The sequence below is a fragment of the Loxodonta africana genome, chromosome 11 (assembly GCF_030014295.1).
Source record: "Loxodonta africana isolate mLoxAfr1 chromosome 11, mLoxAfr1.hap2, whole genome shotgun sequence".
NCBI classification, from domain to species: Eukaryota; Metazoa; Chordata; class Mammalia; order Proboscidea; family Elephantidae; genus Loxodonta; species Loxodonta africana.
The window spans coordinates 28,230,835-28,249,786 of record NC_087352.1 but is presented as its reverse complement, the minus strand read 5'-3'; the positions used below and the strand labels follow the sequence as shown (position 1 = coordinate 28,249,786).

Sequence of the window (18,952 nt, the reverse complement as noted above, 5' to 3'; positions counted from 1 at the left end):
TAGGCGGAGCAGGGCGTGACTGATGATCCGTATGGTTTCCTTTCAGGGCGATGAAAAAATTCTGGAACTATATCACGGTGATGGTTGCACAACACTGTAGATGTACTTAATGCCACTGAATCGTACATTTTAAAATGGTTAAAATGGTAAATTTTGTTATGTGTATTTTACCACAATAAAAAAACAAAACAAAAAACCCCTACTCATCAGGTTCCAATAGGGCTGGGCTGGGAGAGGGTGGCAAAGGGCGAATCACATCCTCAGGTGCTGGCTTCCTCACTGGCGTCCATATGGACAGTGAAATGAGACCCCAGTAGCAGAACCTGCCGCCAGGAAAGTGCTCATAGAGAAACTTGCTTTCTCTGGGAAACGCTTCTGAAATACATAACGCTAATGATTTTTTTTTTTTTTTTAATGAAGCTACTCTTTCTTCTGTTGTTGGGTGCCTTCCAGTCAATTCTAACTCACAGCGACCCTGAGTGACAGAGTAGAGCTGCCCCATAAGGTTTTCTACGCTGTAATTTTTACGGTAGCAGATCGCCAGGTCTTTCTCCCACGGAGCCGCCTGTTGCGTTCTAACTGCCAACCTTTCAGTTAGCAGCCAAAGCTTAACCATTACACCACCCGGGATCCTTCTCCTTCTTCCTAATCCATTGCAAAACAAAGTGGGCTGGATTTACTGCTGAGCTAAGAGCTGGGGTCAGGAATTGCTATCGCCTGTTGAACTCAGAGAAAGTTGGTGAAGCCTGCTGAGCCGTTTTCTGGGATAATTTCTCAAACAACTGCATACAACAATGTCCTTCCAAAATGTGTCCGTTCCATGAGTGGAAGAGGCGTCAGTGTGGGCTGAGGGGTCTCCCCCATCTGCTGGGTCCCATCATCAGTACCCCAGGAGGTATTCAAGGCCTGGTGACTGAGGCCGCCTAGGGACCTAGGATGGGTCCTCTCTCAAGGTTCATGGGTAACAGCCACAAGCAGGTGGTGTCGGTTATGGGGCTGCGTGCAGCTTCTGGTGGTTGATGAGGTGGGCCATCCAGGGGAAGGTCTTGCCACACACGCTGCCCTCAAAGGGCCGCTCTGGGCTGTGACTGGCTGGGGACCGCATCCCGTAGTGGGAGGGATCTGCACACCGGTTGCCTGGCTGGCCAGAGGCTTTGCTGGGAGACTTCCGGGCCTTGGCCCTGCGCCCCTCCCCCGGGTGGGCTTTTTTCCTGGGCGGCTCCAGCCTACGGATCTTGCGGTGCTCGGCCAGTACGGAGGCGTGCAGGAAGCCCTTGCGGCACTCGGGGCACGGGAAGGGCACCTCTCTGTTGTGACCCTTCTGGTGCTCAATGAAGTGGGTGACCCAGGGAGAGACCTCGCCGCACTCGGCACATTCCAAGGGCTGCCCGCTGAGGGGCGCCCTCGGGGCTCGAGCGCCCCCTGTGGCCGTGGTCTCCTCAGCGGCCCCTGTAGTGGTCTTCTCAGCACAGGTTCCGGTGCGTGTGAGGAATGACAGGCGTGTGGCTGCAGCCTGGCCACTCTCCTCACTGCCCCTCTCTCTTCAGAGGACTGCTTCTCTGAGGGCCTGTGACTAAACTCGGCGGGGCCAAGAGCAGGGGGTTCGGGCGGAGGGGCCCCGCCAGAACAGGCCCTGGCAGCGCGGAGCTCTTGGGGGCAGCGAAGATGGGCTGGTGTGATGGCTGTGCAGAGTCCTGGGCCCGCCTGGGGAGTGAATGCCCGTTCCTCAGGGGCCTGTCCTCCACTCGCCAGCAGTCAAGGCGTGTTCCAGACACTGGGCTTCAGAGGGAAGTAGACAGGGGAAGCTAGGGAGAGGGAAGGAGAAGGGTTAATTGGGCCAGGGGCTTGAGGCCACTCCCTGGGAGTCTCCTTGGGCCACTCCCTGAGGGATGCTAGGGTCCCATGCTCCTGGGGCAGAGAAAAGCAGAAGCTGGCTGAGCCAAGCCCAAGCTCCTTCTTCTACTCTATACTCGTCCTCAGTCCTTTCTTTTTTAAGATAATTGGGCACGTAATGCAGTAATAAGGAGCTCTGGTGGCACAAAGGTTAAGTGCTTGTCTGCTAACTAGAAAGTTGGCAGTTTAAACCCATTCAGTAGTTCTACAGGAGAAGGACCCGGCAATCTGCTTTCTTAAAGGTTATAGCCAAGAAAACCCTATCGAGCAGTTCTACTCTGTAACACATGGGATTGCTATCAGTTGGAATCAACTAGACGGCACCCAACAACACTGCAACACTATTCACAGGAGTGAAAAGGTGGAAACAACAGAAATGGATAAATAAAATGTGTTCTGTACATACAATGGATTACTACTCAGCCATAAAGAGGAATGAAGTCCTGATGCATGCTACAACATGAAGGGACCTAGAAAACATCATGCTGAATGAAACAAGTCAGTCGCAAAAGAACAAATACTGTATGAGCTCACTTCTATGAAATAAGCAAACATATACCCAGTAATAGAAACCAAAATTAGTGGTTACCAGGGGTGGGAGGGAGGGGGAAAGAGGGAGTTTTTTCTTAGGGGGCAGTGAGTGTATGTTAAAGGTGGTGGAGTGATTTGGAAAAGTTAGTGAGAATGGCTGCACAACTTGAAGAATGTAATCAGTGTCACTGAATTATACATGTAGAAATTGTGGAGTTGCTACATGTTTTGTTGTATACATTTTCACAACAATAAAAAAAAAATAAGGGGATGTGGGATGGGGCAGACCCCACAGCACTGGGCCCCCGCTGTGCACCTGTGTTGGCCCCCCTGGGGACCTCTTGCTCCAGCATCCTTAGTCTGTCTGCCTTCCTGAAGGCCAGCCCATTCGTGCTGGGAGGCTGAGGCTGTGGCCCTGGAAGGAAGAAGGTGAGTGGTTGCACAGGGTGTGGGAGTGGAAGGTTCCCCCATGAGCCCCAACCTCTCCGTCATGACAGTTGATGTGCACAACTTCTGGGGGTGGCGTGGGCTCACCACCCAAGCAGCCAACTCCACCCATCAGCAATGTGTGTGGCTGGGGGACAGAGGGGTGGCTAACAGCCAGGCCAAAACTCCATGTCCAAACTCCATCTCCAGCCCAGAGAGTCACCACAGAGCCCAGACACTTACCCATGGCACCTGAGATGCCAAGGAACTCGACCCTCACCTTGGTGTGCAGACTCCACTGGGCGAGCTCCAGCCACTGGTCCCCCTGGCGGAGCCCCATAGCTGCCACCTCCTGAGCCAGCTCAGATGCCTGCAATGGCACACATGGGTCTGCTCAGAATGCCCCCAGATGCTGTCCCCTTTCCAGAACAGCAGAGGGTCAAGGTCACCAGGAACACATGTTCCTGGAGGGCTGTTTCCAGAACTGGCGACGTGATTTGAGGACCTCGAAAAAACCAAACCCATTGCTGTCGAGTAGATTCTGACTCAGCAACCCTAAAGGAAGAAGTAGAACTGCCCCACAGGGTTTCCAAGAAGTGGCTGGTGGATTTGAACAGCTGACCTTTTGGTTAGCAGCTGAGTTCTTAATAACCACTTCGCCACCAGGGCACCATATTCAAATAGGGAGGCTATCTTGATTCCAGAAAAAGCAAATGGCTCAGAGAAGCTGGGTACAATGTGCTTATAAAGAGAAGAAAACCAAAAACCAAACCCATTGCCATCGATTTGATTCCAATTCATAGCGACCCAACAGGACAGGGTGGAACTACCCTGTAGGATTTCCAAAGAGTGACTGGTAGATTTGAACTGCCAACCTTTTGGTTAGCAGCCGAGCTCTTAACCACTGCATCACCAAGGCTCTGATAAAGAGATGGGGAAGGAGTAATATAGAAGATCAACCATTTGGCTAATCTTAACATGACTGATTGAAACTTGCCCTCCCCTTTTGCTGAGATCAACTGATATCAATTTACTTCTGGTCTGTTGTTGTTCTTAGGTGCCACTGAGGTGATTCTAACTCATAGCGACCTGCACCATTCTCACAGTCACTGTTATGCTTGAGCCCATTGTTGAAGCCACTGTATCAATCCACTGTGTCAATCCATCTTGTTGAGGGTCTACCTCTTTTTTGCTGACCCTCTACCAAGCACGATGTCCTTCTCCAGGGACTGATTCCTCCTGATAACATGTCCAAAGTGTGTGAGATGAAGTCTTGCCATCCCTACTTCTAATGAACATTCTAGCTCTACTTCTTCCAAAACAGATTTGTTTGTTCTTCTGGCTGTCCAGGGTATATTCAATATTCTTTGCCAACACTATAATTCAAAGGCATCAATTCTTCTTTGGTCTTTCTTATTCATTGTCCAGCTTTCACATGCACGTGAAGCGACTGAAAGTCAGGTGAGCCTTAGTCCTTAAGTGACATCTCTGCTTTTGAACACTCTGAAGAGGTCTTTTGCAGCATATTTGCCAATGCAATGCATCGTTTGATTTCTTGATTGCTGCTTCCATGGGTGTTGATTGTGGACGCAATTAAAATGAAATCCTTGACAACTTCAATCTTTTCTCCATGTATCGTGATGTTGCTTATTGGTCCAGTTGTAAGGATTTCTGTTTTCTTTATGTTGCAGTAGAATCCATACTGAAGGCTGTGGTCTTTGATCTTCATCAGTAAATGCTTCAAGTCCTCTTTGCTTTCAGCCAGCAAGGTTGTGCATCTGCATATCACAGGTTGTTAATGAGTTTCCCTCCATGTTCTTCTTCATATAGTCCAGCCTACCAAATGGAAATCCCAGGTTCTTGCTCAGCATGACTCATATCAGCCAATAAATGAGAGACAGAGGTGGGAGAACAGGAAAGCCACTTTTATTTCATTGTACAAGGAAAAGGAGTCAGTTGGAGCTGCTGCCGCCAAGACTACTCACCAAGGGTGGGCAGGCAAGTTACTTTTTTTTTTTTTATTAACTTTTATTGAGCTTCAAGTGAACGTTTACAAATCAAGTCAGTCTGTCACATATAAGTTTACATACATCTTACTTCGTACTCCCACTTGCTCTCTCCCTAATGAGTCAGCCCTTCCAGTCTCTCCTTTCGTGACAATGTTGCCAGCTTCCCACTCTCTCTATCCTCCCATCCCCCCTCCAGACAGGAGATGCCAACACAATCTCAAGTGTCCACCTGATATAATTAGCTCACTCTTCATCAGCATCTCTCTCCCACCCACTGTCCAGTCCCTTTCATGTCTGATGAGTTGTCTTCGGGGATGGTTCCTGTCCTGTGCCAACAGAAGGTCTGGGGATCATGGCCGCCGGGATTCCTCTAGTCTCAGTCAGACCATTAAGTATGGTCTTTTTATGAGAATTTGAGGCAAGTTACTTTTAAAGGGGTTTACAAGTAGGGAGTCATACAAGTTACATCAGCAACTTTCTTAATCACATTACTCAGGTACAATGGGGTTTACATATAACCTCCAAGCAAAAGCAGGATTCAAATGCAAAGCTGGTGTGGGGATGGGGGAGCCCAGCAAAGGAAACAAGTTTTCAATACACACTGTAGGGGAGGAAGCCAGGTAAAGAATATAGCACTCTGGGGGCTCTGTCTCACAGCTTCTTGGATTATTTGCTCAGCATACATGCTGAATAAGTATGGTGAAAGAATACAACCCTGATGCACACCTTTCTTAACTTTGAACCATACAGTATCCTGTTGTTCTATTAGAACAACTGCCTCTTGGTCTATGTACAGGTTCCTTATGAGCACAATTAAGTGTTCTGGAATTCTCATTCTTTGCAATGTTATCCATAATTTGTTAAGATCCACACAGTAGAATGCCTTTGTATAGTCAATAATAAATAAACTTCTTTCTGGTATTCTCTGCTTTCAGCCATGATCCACCTGGTGTCAACAATGAAATCCCTTGGTTCACATCCTCTTCTGAATTCAGCTTGACTTTCTGGTCTGGTTGCCAATAATTTGGCCTTCCATCTACCTGCAGCCATGAGGTTTTTTGAGATTGAAATTAAGAAGTAATGGTTTGATAACTCCTTTTCTAGTAGAATAAGACAATTTTACATTGCTATAGAGCAGTTTTTGGCAGGCTTTTGGAGTTGGGTCAGGTTTTTCATGGTTAATATTTGTTTTCAAGGATTAAAAAAAAACTAAAATCAAAGATGTCTGTTACTGCTTTTCCTATTCAACACAAGGCTGTAAATCTTTACGGAAGCAGACTGCTACAAATTTCTTCTGCAGAGAACCACTGACCTTTCTGTTAGCAGCTGAGTGATTTAACTACTGTGCCTCTAAGGCAACTATGTCCTACAAAGTTGTTATGAGTCAGAATCAACTCTATGGCAATGGGTTTGGTCTGGTTTTTGGGTGCAAAATGGAAATGGCAGCTCCTGGGTCCAAATTCATGGACAATTTCAAGATGGCAGCAGTGGAGCCTTAAACTGAGAGCGGGCCTTTTCCAGCTTCTAGAGGCTGTCCCCTCCCCTCCCCAATTCCTTGGCTGGTGGCCCCTAATTCCACCTTTTTTGGGGGGGGGTGAGTTTAAATTTCTTTTTTACATTTTAAAATTTTATTTTATTTTTTATAGTGGTGAAAATATACACACCAAAACATTTGCCAACACAACATCCTTCCTCCTTCTTAAAGTCCATCACTCCAATCTCTGCTTTCATCATTACTTCACCTTCTTTTCTGTAGTCTTATCTCTGGGCCTTTGCACATGCAGTTCTCACTGCCAGGGACGTCCTCCAGGGCTCCACAGGATTTGCCAGAAGGGGATTACCTCAGAACAGGTGAGATCTTCATCAGGGGTCTCAGGGAGCCCGAGTTCTTATGTGAATGAGAAACTCTCAGGACTCCTCAGCACCTGGTCACAGGCTATGTATGAGGTCTAGGAATTCACCACCTGGATGGCACCTGGCAAAGGACTAGAGCAGGGTTGGGGTGTAGGGGGACCAACTCACAATCTTACAGCTCACAGTGGGTGCCTGCCTGCCCCACCTCCCTGAAGACGATGTGGTCTGTGAAGCCAGTGGCAACTCATGGCGTCATGAATTCCACAGTTGTAAGGACAGTGGCACCTTCTGTGGGCATGACCTTGTGACCTCTCCAACTCCAGACATGTGTCTCTAAGGACAACAGTGCTTCCCATGTTTCCTGCCTTCCTTGCCCAGCTTTGAGCACCAGTAGGTTTTCAGATTTGTGGGATGAGTGAATGACAGGCAACAAGGCAGGGGTTTCTCAGAGTCTGGAGGGCACATGTCTCTGCATGGGTGTCACTGAAGAACAGTGCTCACAACCTGGGGTTATAGGGCATGGAGTCGGGGCCCCTGGACTCACCTGGGCTGGGTCTCTCTGGGACTGGGCCCTAGGCAACCTCATGCTGTTCCTGTCTTCCTCCTCACCAGTGCCCCTGTCCTGGTGACCGTCGGAGTCCAGAGATACCACAACTGGGTGGGAGGAACAAATGGTGAGGGAGACAGCTGTGATCCAGAGCCCCCGATTTTCCAGACCCCCTCCATGGGGAGGATGACACTTCCAGAGAGCAGCCCTCCAGCCCTCCAGGGAGGCAGGAGCAACAGAAGTGATGCCACCCTGTTGTTCCAACAAGCTTTGAAATGTGGCCCCACTCCCCCTGCTAAAGATCTTCCTGTGGGGTCTCTCCCAAGGCTGCTGGGCATGAACCTGTGGTGACAGCTGGGGAAGTGGAGGATAGGTCCCTTCTCACTTAACACTCCATGCCCATATGTGTCCCAAGAGACCCCAAAACATGGAGGACACCCACAAGGACACTCACTACAGTACCGGCTAACAGGGAAAGCCTGGACACAACCCCTTGTCTCCCAACTGGAGGGTGTTTAAATGCATGCTGGAATATTCTAGCAGTGGAATGACATCACACAGTGAAGATGGGTGAAACAGGGTCCCATGGATCCACTGCAAAACACTAATGTCAAGGGAGAAGCAAGAACAGATGATATGTACAAAAGGAAACTGCTTATAGAAGGTTTTAGGACAAGAGAGCTAGAACGGTGTACTGTCATAATCCAAGAATAAGAGGAAAACGTACAAATATACACGTGCAATGAAAAATTCAGTGCAGTTGCCACCTCCAGGGGTGGGAGAGGGAAGCTATAGGTCCGGGAGATGTGCACTAGGAGTGTTCTATTTCTCAAAAAAAATCCAAAGCAAGCCTTTTGGGAGGTTAAGTTCCCACAGGGCTGGGTGACAGGTACATGAGTGTTCATTATAATATTCCCTAAACTGTTTTGTAGGCTTTAAATTGCCATAATAAAAAGCAAACAGCTGCTTTGGAAGACAGTTTTGCAGTTTCTCAAAAAGTTAAACCTATGACCCACAAATTCTGCTCCTATGTAAATGCTCAAGAGAATTGAAAACATATGTTCATTCAAAAACTTGTTTATAAATGTTTATTGCAACATTGTTCATAATGGTCAAACAGGGGAAATAACCCAAATGCCCATTAATTGATGAATGGATAAACAAAATGTGGCACGGTATATCCATGCAATGGGATTTTATTAAATTATCATATTATAATATCTATAATGTTATATTTGCTTACAATGAACGTAATGCAGTGTGATGAATCACTTTTATATGGCCTTTCTCTCCATGGTCTTGTAACTCCTATCAACGTGATTGGGTGGGACTACACAATAAGGTAATTGTGGCTCCCCACAAGAGGATTGGTCAGTTTTGCCATCCCACTAGGCTTAAAATGAGCTATCCCAGAGGCAGGAGGAGAGGATCTCACCACCACCAAGGAAGAAGAACCAGGAACAGAGACATCCTTTGGACCTGGGATCCCTGTGCTAAGATCCTCCTGGACCCAGGAAACAGAGAGAGCTGTAATACTGGAAATGGTGAGAAGGTGAGAAGCAGTGGCAGAGAAACAACAGCAGCAGAATCAGGAGACTGTCAAGAGACTGGCAGTAAATGGTGTGGTGGACTTCCCAGCCCACGGAGTGAGAAAGATGAGTGCCTTCGAGGAGGAGGCTTGCTGGAGGAGTAGGGTACCCCTGGGTACTAGGTGAAGTTAGGTTTGCCAACCCACGGAGTTAGAGCAGAGTACCTTCGGGCTGAGGCTTACTGGCAGAGTGGGGTGCCTCGGGGTACTTATCAGCTGAGCCAGAAGAGCTCTGTAACACTTGCCTAAGCAGGGCAGAGTCCAAGGGGCCAGAGGTGTGCCTGCTGAGAAGAGGTTGTCCTGGTGGAAGAACTGTATCCTGAGCATTCCCGAACCTGAATTGTAACCTGTTACTTCCCTAATAAACCCCACAAGCATGAGTATGGACTGAGTTCTGAATGGCCATTGCAATAAATTATCAAACTCAGCAGAGAAGCAGAGAATGCCACGGGAAGGATGGTCAGTGTCAGGATTTGTAAAGATGGTGGAGAAAGGAGGCATGTCTGACCTCTGCATTGTAGGAATTAGCCTTGAGCTGTTGATCTTGATTCTCCTTTCCTTTGTGAAGTTGGAGGAAGTCAGATGAAGCTCTCCCCCACCCCACAACCATACTTATAGTTGGTGTCAGGAGTGGAGTTCATTGCCATGGCTCCAAACTCATGGAAGCATGGAACTTTGTAACAGAATGGATGAAGGAACTTGGGAAGTGAAACTTTTGATTCTTAAGTGGTTATTTTGGTTGTTATTACCCATAATGGCTAAAAGCTATGCTGCAGCTGAGGGGAGAAAAGTCCCACCTGGAGTGGCCTGGGGCAAAAGTCAGGACAGATAAGCAAGATGATTGACAGGGGGCCAGGGTCTATTGGTTCCACCCAGCCAGAGGCCCATATGAACGGAAAGATAGTCAAGAGATGGAGATGAGAGGCAGGGCCAAGATGGCGGAGTAGTCAGACACTTCCAGTGATCCCTCTTACAACAAAGACCCAAAAAAACAAGTGAAACAATTATATATATGACAAGCTAGGAGCCCTGAATATCAAAGGCAAGGTTAGAAAAGGACTGAGTAGCAGGGGGAGGGAGAGATGGTTCAGAAGCAGCGAGGAGTTGCCGGACCTCACTTGGTGGTAACCCTCAGGCACAATCCCCTGGAGCGACCACAGTGGGATTGCTGGTAGTGTTCTGGACGTGGTTTCCTCAGGGAGAGACAGCGAGCCGCACAGCCTACTCATACCTCCAGAACAAGAGAAGAACAGCACTCTCAGCAAAAGCTAAGTACTTGTATTTATTTTACCAGTCCTCAAGCTGGCTTCATTTGCTGTTGATTTCCCTGGGCCTGACATAGGTCCTGCTGCGTGTTCTGAGCCATTCTCCCAGCCTTGGAGAAGGAATAAATTGACAATTGGGGGAAAAGATAATTTGCCAATTCCACTAAGCTGGGGAGCTCAGGAGAGAAGCGGCTTCTGTCTAGGCACAAACAGTCCGTGGATTTTGAATACTTTTCACCCCAGTATTGACCTGTGTGGGCCCATTTCAGGAGACTAGGCCCTTGTTGGCAGACTGCAACTGTTTCAGCTGTGTGGTGGAGAGGTGGGTTTTTGATGTTTGACACTGCCTTGCCTATTAAACAGGGCCCTCACCTGCCCACATCAGGGGCCTAAGGACTGGTGGCTCCACCCACATCACCTAGCCACCCGCAATAGGGGTCCAAGGATAAGTGGTACCTCCTAGCCTTACAACAAAAAGCATTTGGTGCCCATGGTCCAGCTGCAGAGTCCATCCACCTGTGTGCTGTAGGGAATAGGTACGTGCTTTCCTCGCAGACACTCAGGGGATGGTTGTCAGCCCCCTGCTTGGTTCAGAGCATGACCCCTGCTGCAACCAGATACCTGTACCTACACCAATCACCCCTACTCCTCCAAGACTGTAGGACAGAGCCTGTACCACACACTTGATGACCGACTACATGGACACCTGAGCTGAATCCATACAAGAAAAGTGAATGGACTCCTAGGCTCATATACCTGGTAACAGCTCTAGCCATCTGGTGACAGGATCTTAGAGCTTCAAAGGTGAAAATAATCAGGATATCTTACTCAAGCAGCCTATTTGGACATATCAAAACAAAACAGAACAAAGCAAGAATCTACGATACAGTAAGCAAATATAAAATAATACAATAACTTATAGATGGCTTGGAGACAACAGTCAATATCAAATTACATAAAGAAGCAGACCATGATCGCTTCAACAAGCTCTCAAAATAAAGAATCAAGGAATCTTCTGGATGAAGTTGTATTCCTGGAATTACCAGATGTAGAAAAAAAAAAAAAAAACCCAAACCCACTGCCTTCGAGTTGATTCCTACTCATAGAGGCCCTATAGGACAGAATTGAACTGCCCCATAGAGTTTCCAAGGAGCACCTGGTGGATTTGAACTGCTGACCTCTTGGTTAGCAGCCATAGCACTTAACCACTACACCACCAGGGTTTCCAGACGTAGAATACAAAAGATTAATATACAGAACTCTTCAAGACATCAGAAATGAGATCAGACAAAATGCAGAAAAAGCCAAGGAACACAAAGATAAAGCAGTTGAAGAAATTAAAAAGGTCATTCAAGAACATAATGAAAAATTTAATAGGTTGCAAGAATCCATAAAGAGACAGCAATCAGAAATTCAGAAGATTAACAATAAAATTACAGAATTAGTCAACTCAGTAGAAAGTCAGATAAAGAGTAGAGATGAACCTGAAATGTTTTAAAAAGGGTAATGTATTTAGCGGAAACCCTGGTTTTGTGTTTTTTTTTATTTAGGGGAAACCCTGGTGGCGTAGTAGCTAAGTGCTACGGCTGCTAACCAAAGGGCCGGCAGTTCGAATCCATCAGGCGCTCCTTGGAAGCTCTATGGGGTGGTTCTACCCTGTCCTATAGGGTCGCTATGAGTCGGAATCAACTCGATGGCACTGGGTTTGGTTTTTTGGTTAATGTATTTAGGATTATGTGTTTAACTGAATGTATTAGGGATATTGAATGTTTCTCCAACCTAGTACTGTAAAACAGACTAGAATGTGTGATAGGAATGAATATTGGGTATTACAGATATCAGAGAGAGTGTAATCCGCCTTCAGCCAATACTTTATCGGATATGCAAAAAGTGAAATTAGGATCTGCTTGATGAAACAGGCTTTTTGTCTCATGTCAGCAGCCCAGTGTATAGAGCAGGTGGGTTTAGGTTGAAAATCTGAGCCGCACCCAGATTTTGCATTTGAAAAGACATGCAGTGTACCGGGAACTACTGACAGAACAAAAGATTTGCATTTGAAGGACCTTCAGGGGAGAGCTGCTTTTTGCATTTCCAGCAAGCTGTTTGCCTTTGCGTGCATCTGGGCAGAAAAAGTCAGTGCCCATCAGAAAAATTCCCTTCCAGGACTTGCAGTTTAAGGGAACCTGCAAGTACCCAGCTTGGTTTGCTCGCTTGTGGTGACCACGTGGGTCCACTCATGAGTGGAAGTGGGGAAAGCACAGCAATGAAGAGTCTGAGTTTGGACATGTTTCATTGGCATCGTTGATCTAGTCCACAGGGCCTAAGGATGAGAGAGAGAAGAAAGGCTGGCTGGTCAGAAGCACAGGGAGTTGTGTGGACTTCTCAGTTTATGGGTGGAGCCTGTTGACCTAGCCCCAGGGGGCTAGGAATGAGAGAGAGGGAAGGGGCTACCCATTGTGACCTAGCTTGGATGGCCGGGGATGAACTGACCAGAACTGACCAGAATGAAGAGAAAGATGTTTGACACCATTAGCTGATTGATGCAATTTGATGGGTTGCTCTGGACTGGACTTTGTTTATGGTTGAAGATGCTCAAAGTTTCAACTGGAACAAAAGATTCTTCAAGACCAAGGAACATGCTTGTTTCCTCAGCACTGGTTTGATAGGGATGGGCAATTTAAACAGTGACTATCTAAAACGGAGGAAGATAAAGACATGAAGTAGCTGGCTGACATGCTTTCATGTGTGTGCTTACATTCAAAATGAGAGGGACAAGGGAGGATCCCCACTTTTGTTTCCTCTTTTCCTGGTAGATCTCCGGAAGAGAGGGTAGGGGAAGATGCTGGTAGGATTATATGATTGAGCTGTGAATATGACTGTTAACAGGGTTAATTGTGATTGTAAAATCTGTAATTATAGATGTTGTAACTGTGAAAGAGTGGACTAAGGCACATGCGGGACTGTAGTACAGTGGCCAAACTTAAAATCCCTTAAAGGCTTTGCTATCCTGATACCTTAGGAGGCTCAGACCAAGGGAATAATCTCTCAGTTAAATTTTATCGGATACCAGGAAGAATGAAGCCGAGATGACTTTTGGCGAACCTGACTAAATCAGGTGGACATGAGCAGCAGACCGGAATGACTGGTACTAAGTAACCTCACCCTGAGGGCTCTTTGTCCTATTGAAGGGCTAATTGTTAGTGACTGTTTTGGACTGGTAAAATGATTGGGAGGAGGAAGTTAGCCTCCACCAAGTGCCCAGAGGCACCCTACTCCTCCAGCAAGCCTCCGGAGCCTGAAGGCACTCATCTTTCTCACTCAGTCAGCTGGGAAGCCCACCACACCATCTCCTGCCAGTCTCCTGGTTCTGCTGCTGTTGTTTCTCTGCCACTGCTTCTTGCCAAGGCTGACTGGCAGAGTGGGGTGTCTTGGAGTATTTATCAGCAGAGCTAAAAGTGCTTTTTAACACTTGCCTGTGCAGGGCAGAGGCCGAGGGGCCACAGAGAGGCGTGCTTGCAAGCACAGGTGAGAAGAGGTTGTCCTGATGGAAGATCTGTATCCTGAGCATTCCTGAACCTGAACTGTTACCTGTTCCTTCCCTAATAAGCCCCGTAAATGTGAGTATGGTCTGAGATCTGTGTGGCCACTGCAACAAATTATCGAACTCAGCAGAGAAATAGACAATGCCCTGGGAGGGATGCTGAGTGTCAGAATTGGGAAAGACGATGGGGAGAGGAAGCATGTCTGACCTCCACAGAGTAGGAATCAGCCTTGGGCTGTTGATCTTGATTCTCCGTCCCCCTTGTAAAAATGGAGGAGGTCAGGTGATGCCCCTGTTATGCCATTTTTGTACATAATTAACATAATATATTAATATGTTATATTATTATTATAGCCATAAGATGAATGAAGTATTGATGCATGCTGCTACATAGATGAACCTTGAAAACGTTGCTGCTGTTGTTAGTTGCCATCGAGTCTATTCCAACTCACAAAATGTGGCCTTTTGAGTCTGGCTTCTTTCATTGAACATAATGTTTTCAAAGGAATCCTTGGGTGGTGTAAGCAGTTAAGCACTCAACTACTAGCCTAAAGTATGGTGGTTTTGACACAGCCAGAGGCACCTCAGAAGACAGGCCTGGCAATCCGCTTCTGAAAGGTCATAGTTTTGAAAACCCTAAGCAGCAGTTCTACTCATGCATGCCACATTTCGTGGATTCCATTGACGTGAAATGCCCAGGTTTGGTAAATCCGTAGAGACAGACAGTAGATTAGTGGTTGTCAGGGGCTGGGCGAAGGGAGGAATGGGGAGTGTCTGCTAATGGGTATGAAGTTGGGGTTTCTTTTGGGGATGGTGAAAATGTTCTGGAATTAGGCTGTGGTGTGGTTATGGTTGCATAACTGTGGATATACTAAAAACTACTGACTTGAATTGTATAGCATGTGAATTATATTTCAATAAGACTATTATTAAAAAAAAAAAAAGCAAACAGAAATAATCTGATGTAGTGATGTCACCAAAAATAGCACAATAGGGAGCTCCAACGTTCCGATGCCTCTACTAAAGCAATGACAAAATGGTCAGAACTAACTTCTTCTAATGAAAAACTTACACAGTCAGAGAAGTGTTTAATGAATAAAGAAGCTACTAAATTTTGGTGAATTCTCAATGGAATCCAGAATTTCTGGAGCCATTGAGGCTGCATGAACCCTTAAAATATTGCCCTGAAATAATATTTAAACTTTAAACCTCAAACCAAAACTTTTCTTGGAAGTCCACTTTGAACCAAACAACTAAACCAAACCAAACTCATCGCTGTCAAGTTGATTCTGACTCACAGCCACCCCTTGGGTGCAGAGTAGAATGGTGCTCCACAGGGTCTTCAAGGCTGTGACCTTTCTGAGGCACCTCTGAGCGGGTTCGAGCTGCCAACCTTTCAGCTAATAGTTGATTATGATTATAATTAACATAATATGTTATGCTATATTATTATATTATTATTATAGCCATAAAAAAGAATGAAGTATTGATGTTACCACACAGATGAACCACCAGGGACCCCCATTTGGCCTAACTTAATATTGTTAATATGGTGGTTAGGATTGAATTGTGTCCTCCCAAAATGTGTTATATACCCTAACCCCTATACTTATGGTTATAATCCCATTTGGGAATGGGTTTTCTTTGTTATGTTAATGAGACGGTATTAGTGTAGGGTACGTTTTAAGTCAATCTCTTTTGAGATATAAAAAGAGTAGATTAAGCTCAACCAAGCAAGGAGAGATGGGGGAAGATAGATGCCATGCCACATGAAGATTACGAAGGAGCTGAGGAACGCTGGGCCTACAGATACTGAGAAGAGACAAGGAACTTCCCTCTGAGCCGACAGAGAGAAAAAACCTTCCCCTAGAGCCGGCATCCTGAATTCAGACTTCTAGCCTCCTAAACTGTAAGAAAACAAATTTCTGTTTGTTAGAGCCACCCACTTTTGGTATTTCTGTTATAGCAGCACTAGAGAACTAAGACAGATGGCAATACTACCCAAGGGCCACCTGCAGGAAAGACGTGGGGCTCTCATCTGGTCTGAACCCAAACCCCAGCTCCTACTTCCTCCTGGAGCCACTTGCCTTTGGGGGTCAGCCAGTCCCTGGGGACCACCGAGCCTGTGGCTTCTTACCTTCCTGCTGGAACATCTGCATGAGGTCTTCCACCAGGCTGGTGGCCTCCCTGCAGGTTTGGGGGCCCTGTGACTGCACCCAGGACCTCATCTTGCAGGTCAGCGAGCTCAGGAACTGCTCCAGCACCAGCAGTTCCAGGATCTGCTCCTTGGAGCAAGTATCGAGCCACAGCCACAGGTGGCAGAGTGTCCAGAGCTGGCTCAGTGCCTGCTGCAGCCCAGTCACCGTGCAATACTTGAACTGCCGGAAGCATAAGTGCCAGGCTTCTGCATCCCCAGGGCTGGCAGGCCGCACTGCCCCATCCTTCTCACTTGGTGCTGGGGTCTGGGTGCTCCTGCAAGAGGCAAAGCCTCTCGCCAGTGGAAGCATCTCTCTGGCCACAGGGCATGTGGCCTCGATGGCTCTGAACAAGCACAGGCAGCAGTCAGGGGCCTGCAGAGAGGGGCCAGTGCAGAGAGACCACATCACAAGGTGGGTAACCTTGCTCTAGAACCTCTCAGTACCCTACGTTTTTGCCCCCCCGCCAAGGCCCCCAGGGACTGAGCCAGGCCCTGTCCACATCACTCCCATCTAACCCGGCCATGGACAAGCCAGTGGCCACCGCATGGCCTTTGCACTTGCTTTTCATTCCAGCTCAGATGTCACCACTGCAGGAAGAGCTTCCTCTACGTGGCCGCTTGATTGTCATCCTTGTCCCTCCACCCTCATAGTGCACCCATCTCTTCTGAACACATTTTATTTCATTACTCGTTTAGTATCTCCTCCTCCTCAGTTCATCACTGAACAAACATTTATGAGGAGCTGGGGACAATATGGAGCCCTGGTGGCACAGCAGTGAAATGTTTGTTGGCTAAGCAAAAGGATGGCAGTTTGAATCCACCAGCTGCTCCTTGGAAACCCTAGGGAGAAGTTCTACTCTGTCCTGTAGGGTTGCTATGAGTTGGAATTGACTCGACAGCAACGAGTTTGGCTTTTTTAAAGGGGGGACAATATGGACATTGTTCTCAAAGAATTGCGATTGTGGTTTTTAACCTGATATTACCCAAGGGCTATGCCGTGACATGTGGAGTAGCAACGCTTACCCATGGAACTTTCTGTATAGGTAACAATGTGCTCCATCTGCACTGCCCCATCCGAGCACTTGAATGAGGAGCTGGATTTTCAATTTTACTTAATTTGAAAATAGCCACTCGTGCCATGTAAGGGGCAATGCAATAGAGGCCTCCTGCCCCCTGCCCCTGGGGTATTATTGCTGCTGTCTTCCTTGCCTCATGTGCCAAGTTGGGGCTGATGATGGGAGCAGCAAGGAGGGCAAGGAGGGGCTGGAGGAAAGAGACTTTAAAAGCAGAGGGGAAGCTAGAAGGGCAAGGAAAAATAACCTTTTGTATATTTTCCAAGCTTCCTATGGTGAATATATCACAACCGAACGAAATACGACAAGTTATAAACATAAAATGAGCAGGGATTTTACTACATGCTTATATCCTGTGCTGACAGGGTGGGGTCATTCACTGGTGAGAATATAAGCTGGCACAGAAGCACTGGGTATTGTTAGGTGCCGTCGAGCTGGTTGTTGACTCATAGTGACCCCATGTGACAGAGCAGAACTGCCCTGTAGGGTTTTTCCTGCAGAGGCAATGTATGGGTTCAAACCGCCAGCCTTTTGGTTTGTAGCTGAGTGCTTAACTGTTGCACCACTAGGGCTCCTTAGAAGCACTGGAGCAGCTTGTATACAAAAAACCTTCTGGACGCTGAGAAATTTAGCCAAAATGCAGACAAAGATTTAGGCACCAAAATTTACTATGAAAGGTCCTAATTTACTACGAAAGTACCTAACAGTCAAACCTGGTGGGGTCAATTACTTCCTATTATGTCATGGAGTATTATCCAACTGTTCAAAATAGTGTTAATCCCATTCACACACTCAAGGCAGTGGTGAGGTGCAGGGGAGGAAGCAGGGTGCGGGACAATATATGAGAGTTCTGCAAAGGGGTGCCAGAAAAGAAGCCCCAGGGTTGCAAGCCAAGTGCCTGGTGCTCTTCATACTTCTGTCAATCTCCCCCAAATTGTATAATGACCACGTGTAACCTTTATCAACAGAAAAAAAAAAAAAACAGAAAATTTTTAGGAAGGACTTTTAACAATATGGGAAAATGCTTATAACAGGTGAAGAGTGGAGGATTGCACGTGAGTTTTCCTTCCTGATGCTTTGGCTCATGTTTTCTACAGTTACCAGGTATGGGTTTTATAATCCGAAAGAAAGGAGAGTTGTTTCAGGCAGAAAGGCCTACTCATGAGGGGGGTGTGTTCTGTAGCCTGTGAGTCTGCTTTCCCCCACCTGCACATTGGGGATTACAAGCAAAAATACTCTTGTGCTTTACACTTTCATTTATATGTATTTTTGGAAAAAGAAAAAAAAGCATGTTTTGTAGTTTCATAGGTTGGAGCAGTCCCCTCTGCTCTGGGGTCCCAGAGCTTACATTCCCTGTCTGGTGCTCAGGGAAATGTTCTCTGGAGCTGTAGCCCCTCAGCACTTCTTTGGGAGGCCTGGGACAGCTCCTAGGGTCCATGTGGTAGCTGAAGTCCTTTTGGGAGGTCCTGGGCTGATATAGCAGTTCTACTCTGTCCTATAGGGTCACTATGAGTCAGAATCGACTCCATGAAACAGGTTTGGTTTTGGTTTGATGGTGCAGTGGCTAAAGTGCTTGGCTGCTAACCAAAAGGTTGGCAGTACAAACTCACCAGCCACTCCAACTGTAAAGATTTACAGCTTTAGAAACCTTATGGAAGAGTTCTACTCTGTTTATAGGGTCACTATGAGTTGGAATCGACTCCATTACAGTGTTTTTTTTCTTTTTTTCCTAGGCTGATACGAGGAGTTCTGGGCCCATGTGGAGGTTCTGGGCCAATGTGAGGGGTCCTAGGCTGATATAAGTGGTGCTGGGCTGATGTGGGGAATCCTAGGTTGATGTGGGGGTCCCAGGCCAATGTGTTTGGTCCTGGACCGATGTGGAGTGGGTCTGAGGTCTATATAGAATAGGTTCTGGGGCACACGTAGTATTTGTTGCAGTGGTCCAGGGATACAGGAGATCCACTTTGGGGGGTACCTGGGTTTGGAAACTTGGTGGGTAGTGGTTAAGTGCTATGGCTGCTAACCAAA

At 47.0% G+C, this 18,952-nt stretch overlaps 1 protein-coding gene across 1 annotated transcript; it reads right to left on the bottom strand.

Annotated features, from left to right (window-relative positions):
- Nucleotides 1-988: 988 nt before the first annotated feature.
- Nucleotides 989-16,257, bottom strand: ZSCAN1 (zinc finger and SCAN domain containing 1). The gene is made up of 5 exons (XM_064293205.1): nucleotides 15,792-16,257; nucleotides 7,258-7,367; nucleotides 3,094-3,220; nucleotides 2,718-2,839; nucleotides 989-1,459 (listed from the first exon to the last, which is right to left on the bottom strand). The coding sequence occupies exons 1-5, from the start codon at nucleotides 16,255-16,257 to the stop codon at nucleotides 989-991; spliced, it is 1,296 nt and encodes a 431-aa protein (XP_064149275.1).
- Between the last annotated feature and the right edge of the window lie 2,695 nt (nucleotides 16,258-18,952).

Excerpts from the sequence above, each read along its gene's own strand:
- ZSCAN1 (XM_064293205.1), bottom strand. The coding sequence starts at position 16,257 with ATGTGGTCTCTCTGCACTGGCCCCTCTCTGCAGGCCCCTGACTGCTGC. Across the intron at positions 7,368-15,791 it reads GCAGATGTTCCAGCAGGAAG|TTGTGGTATCTCTGGACTCC; the intron begins GTAAGAAGCCAC and ends CCTCCCACCCAG. Across the intron at positions 2,840-3,093 it reads TGGCATCTCAGGTGCCATGG|GGCCACAGCCTCAGCCTCCC; the intron begins GTAAGTGTCTGG and ends TCTTCCTTCCAG.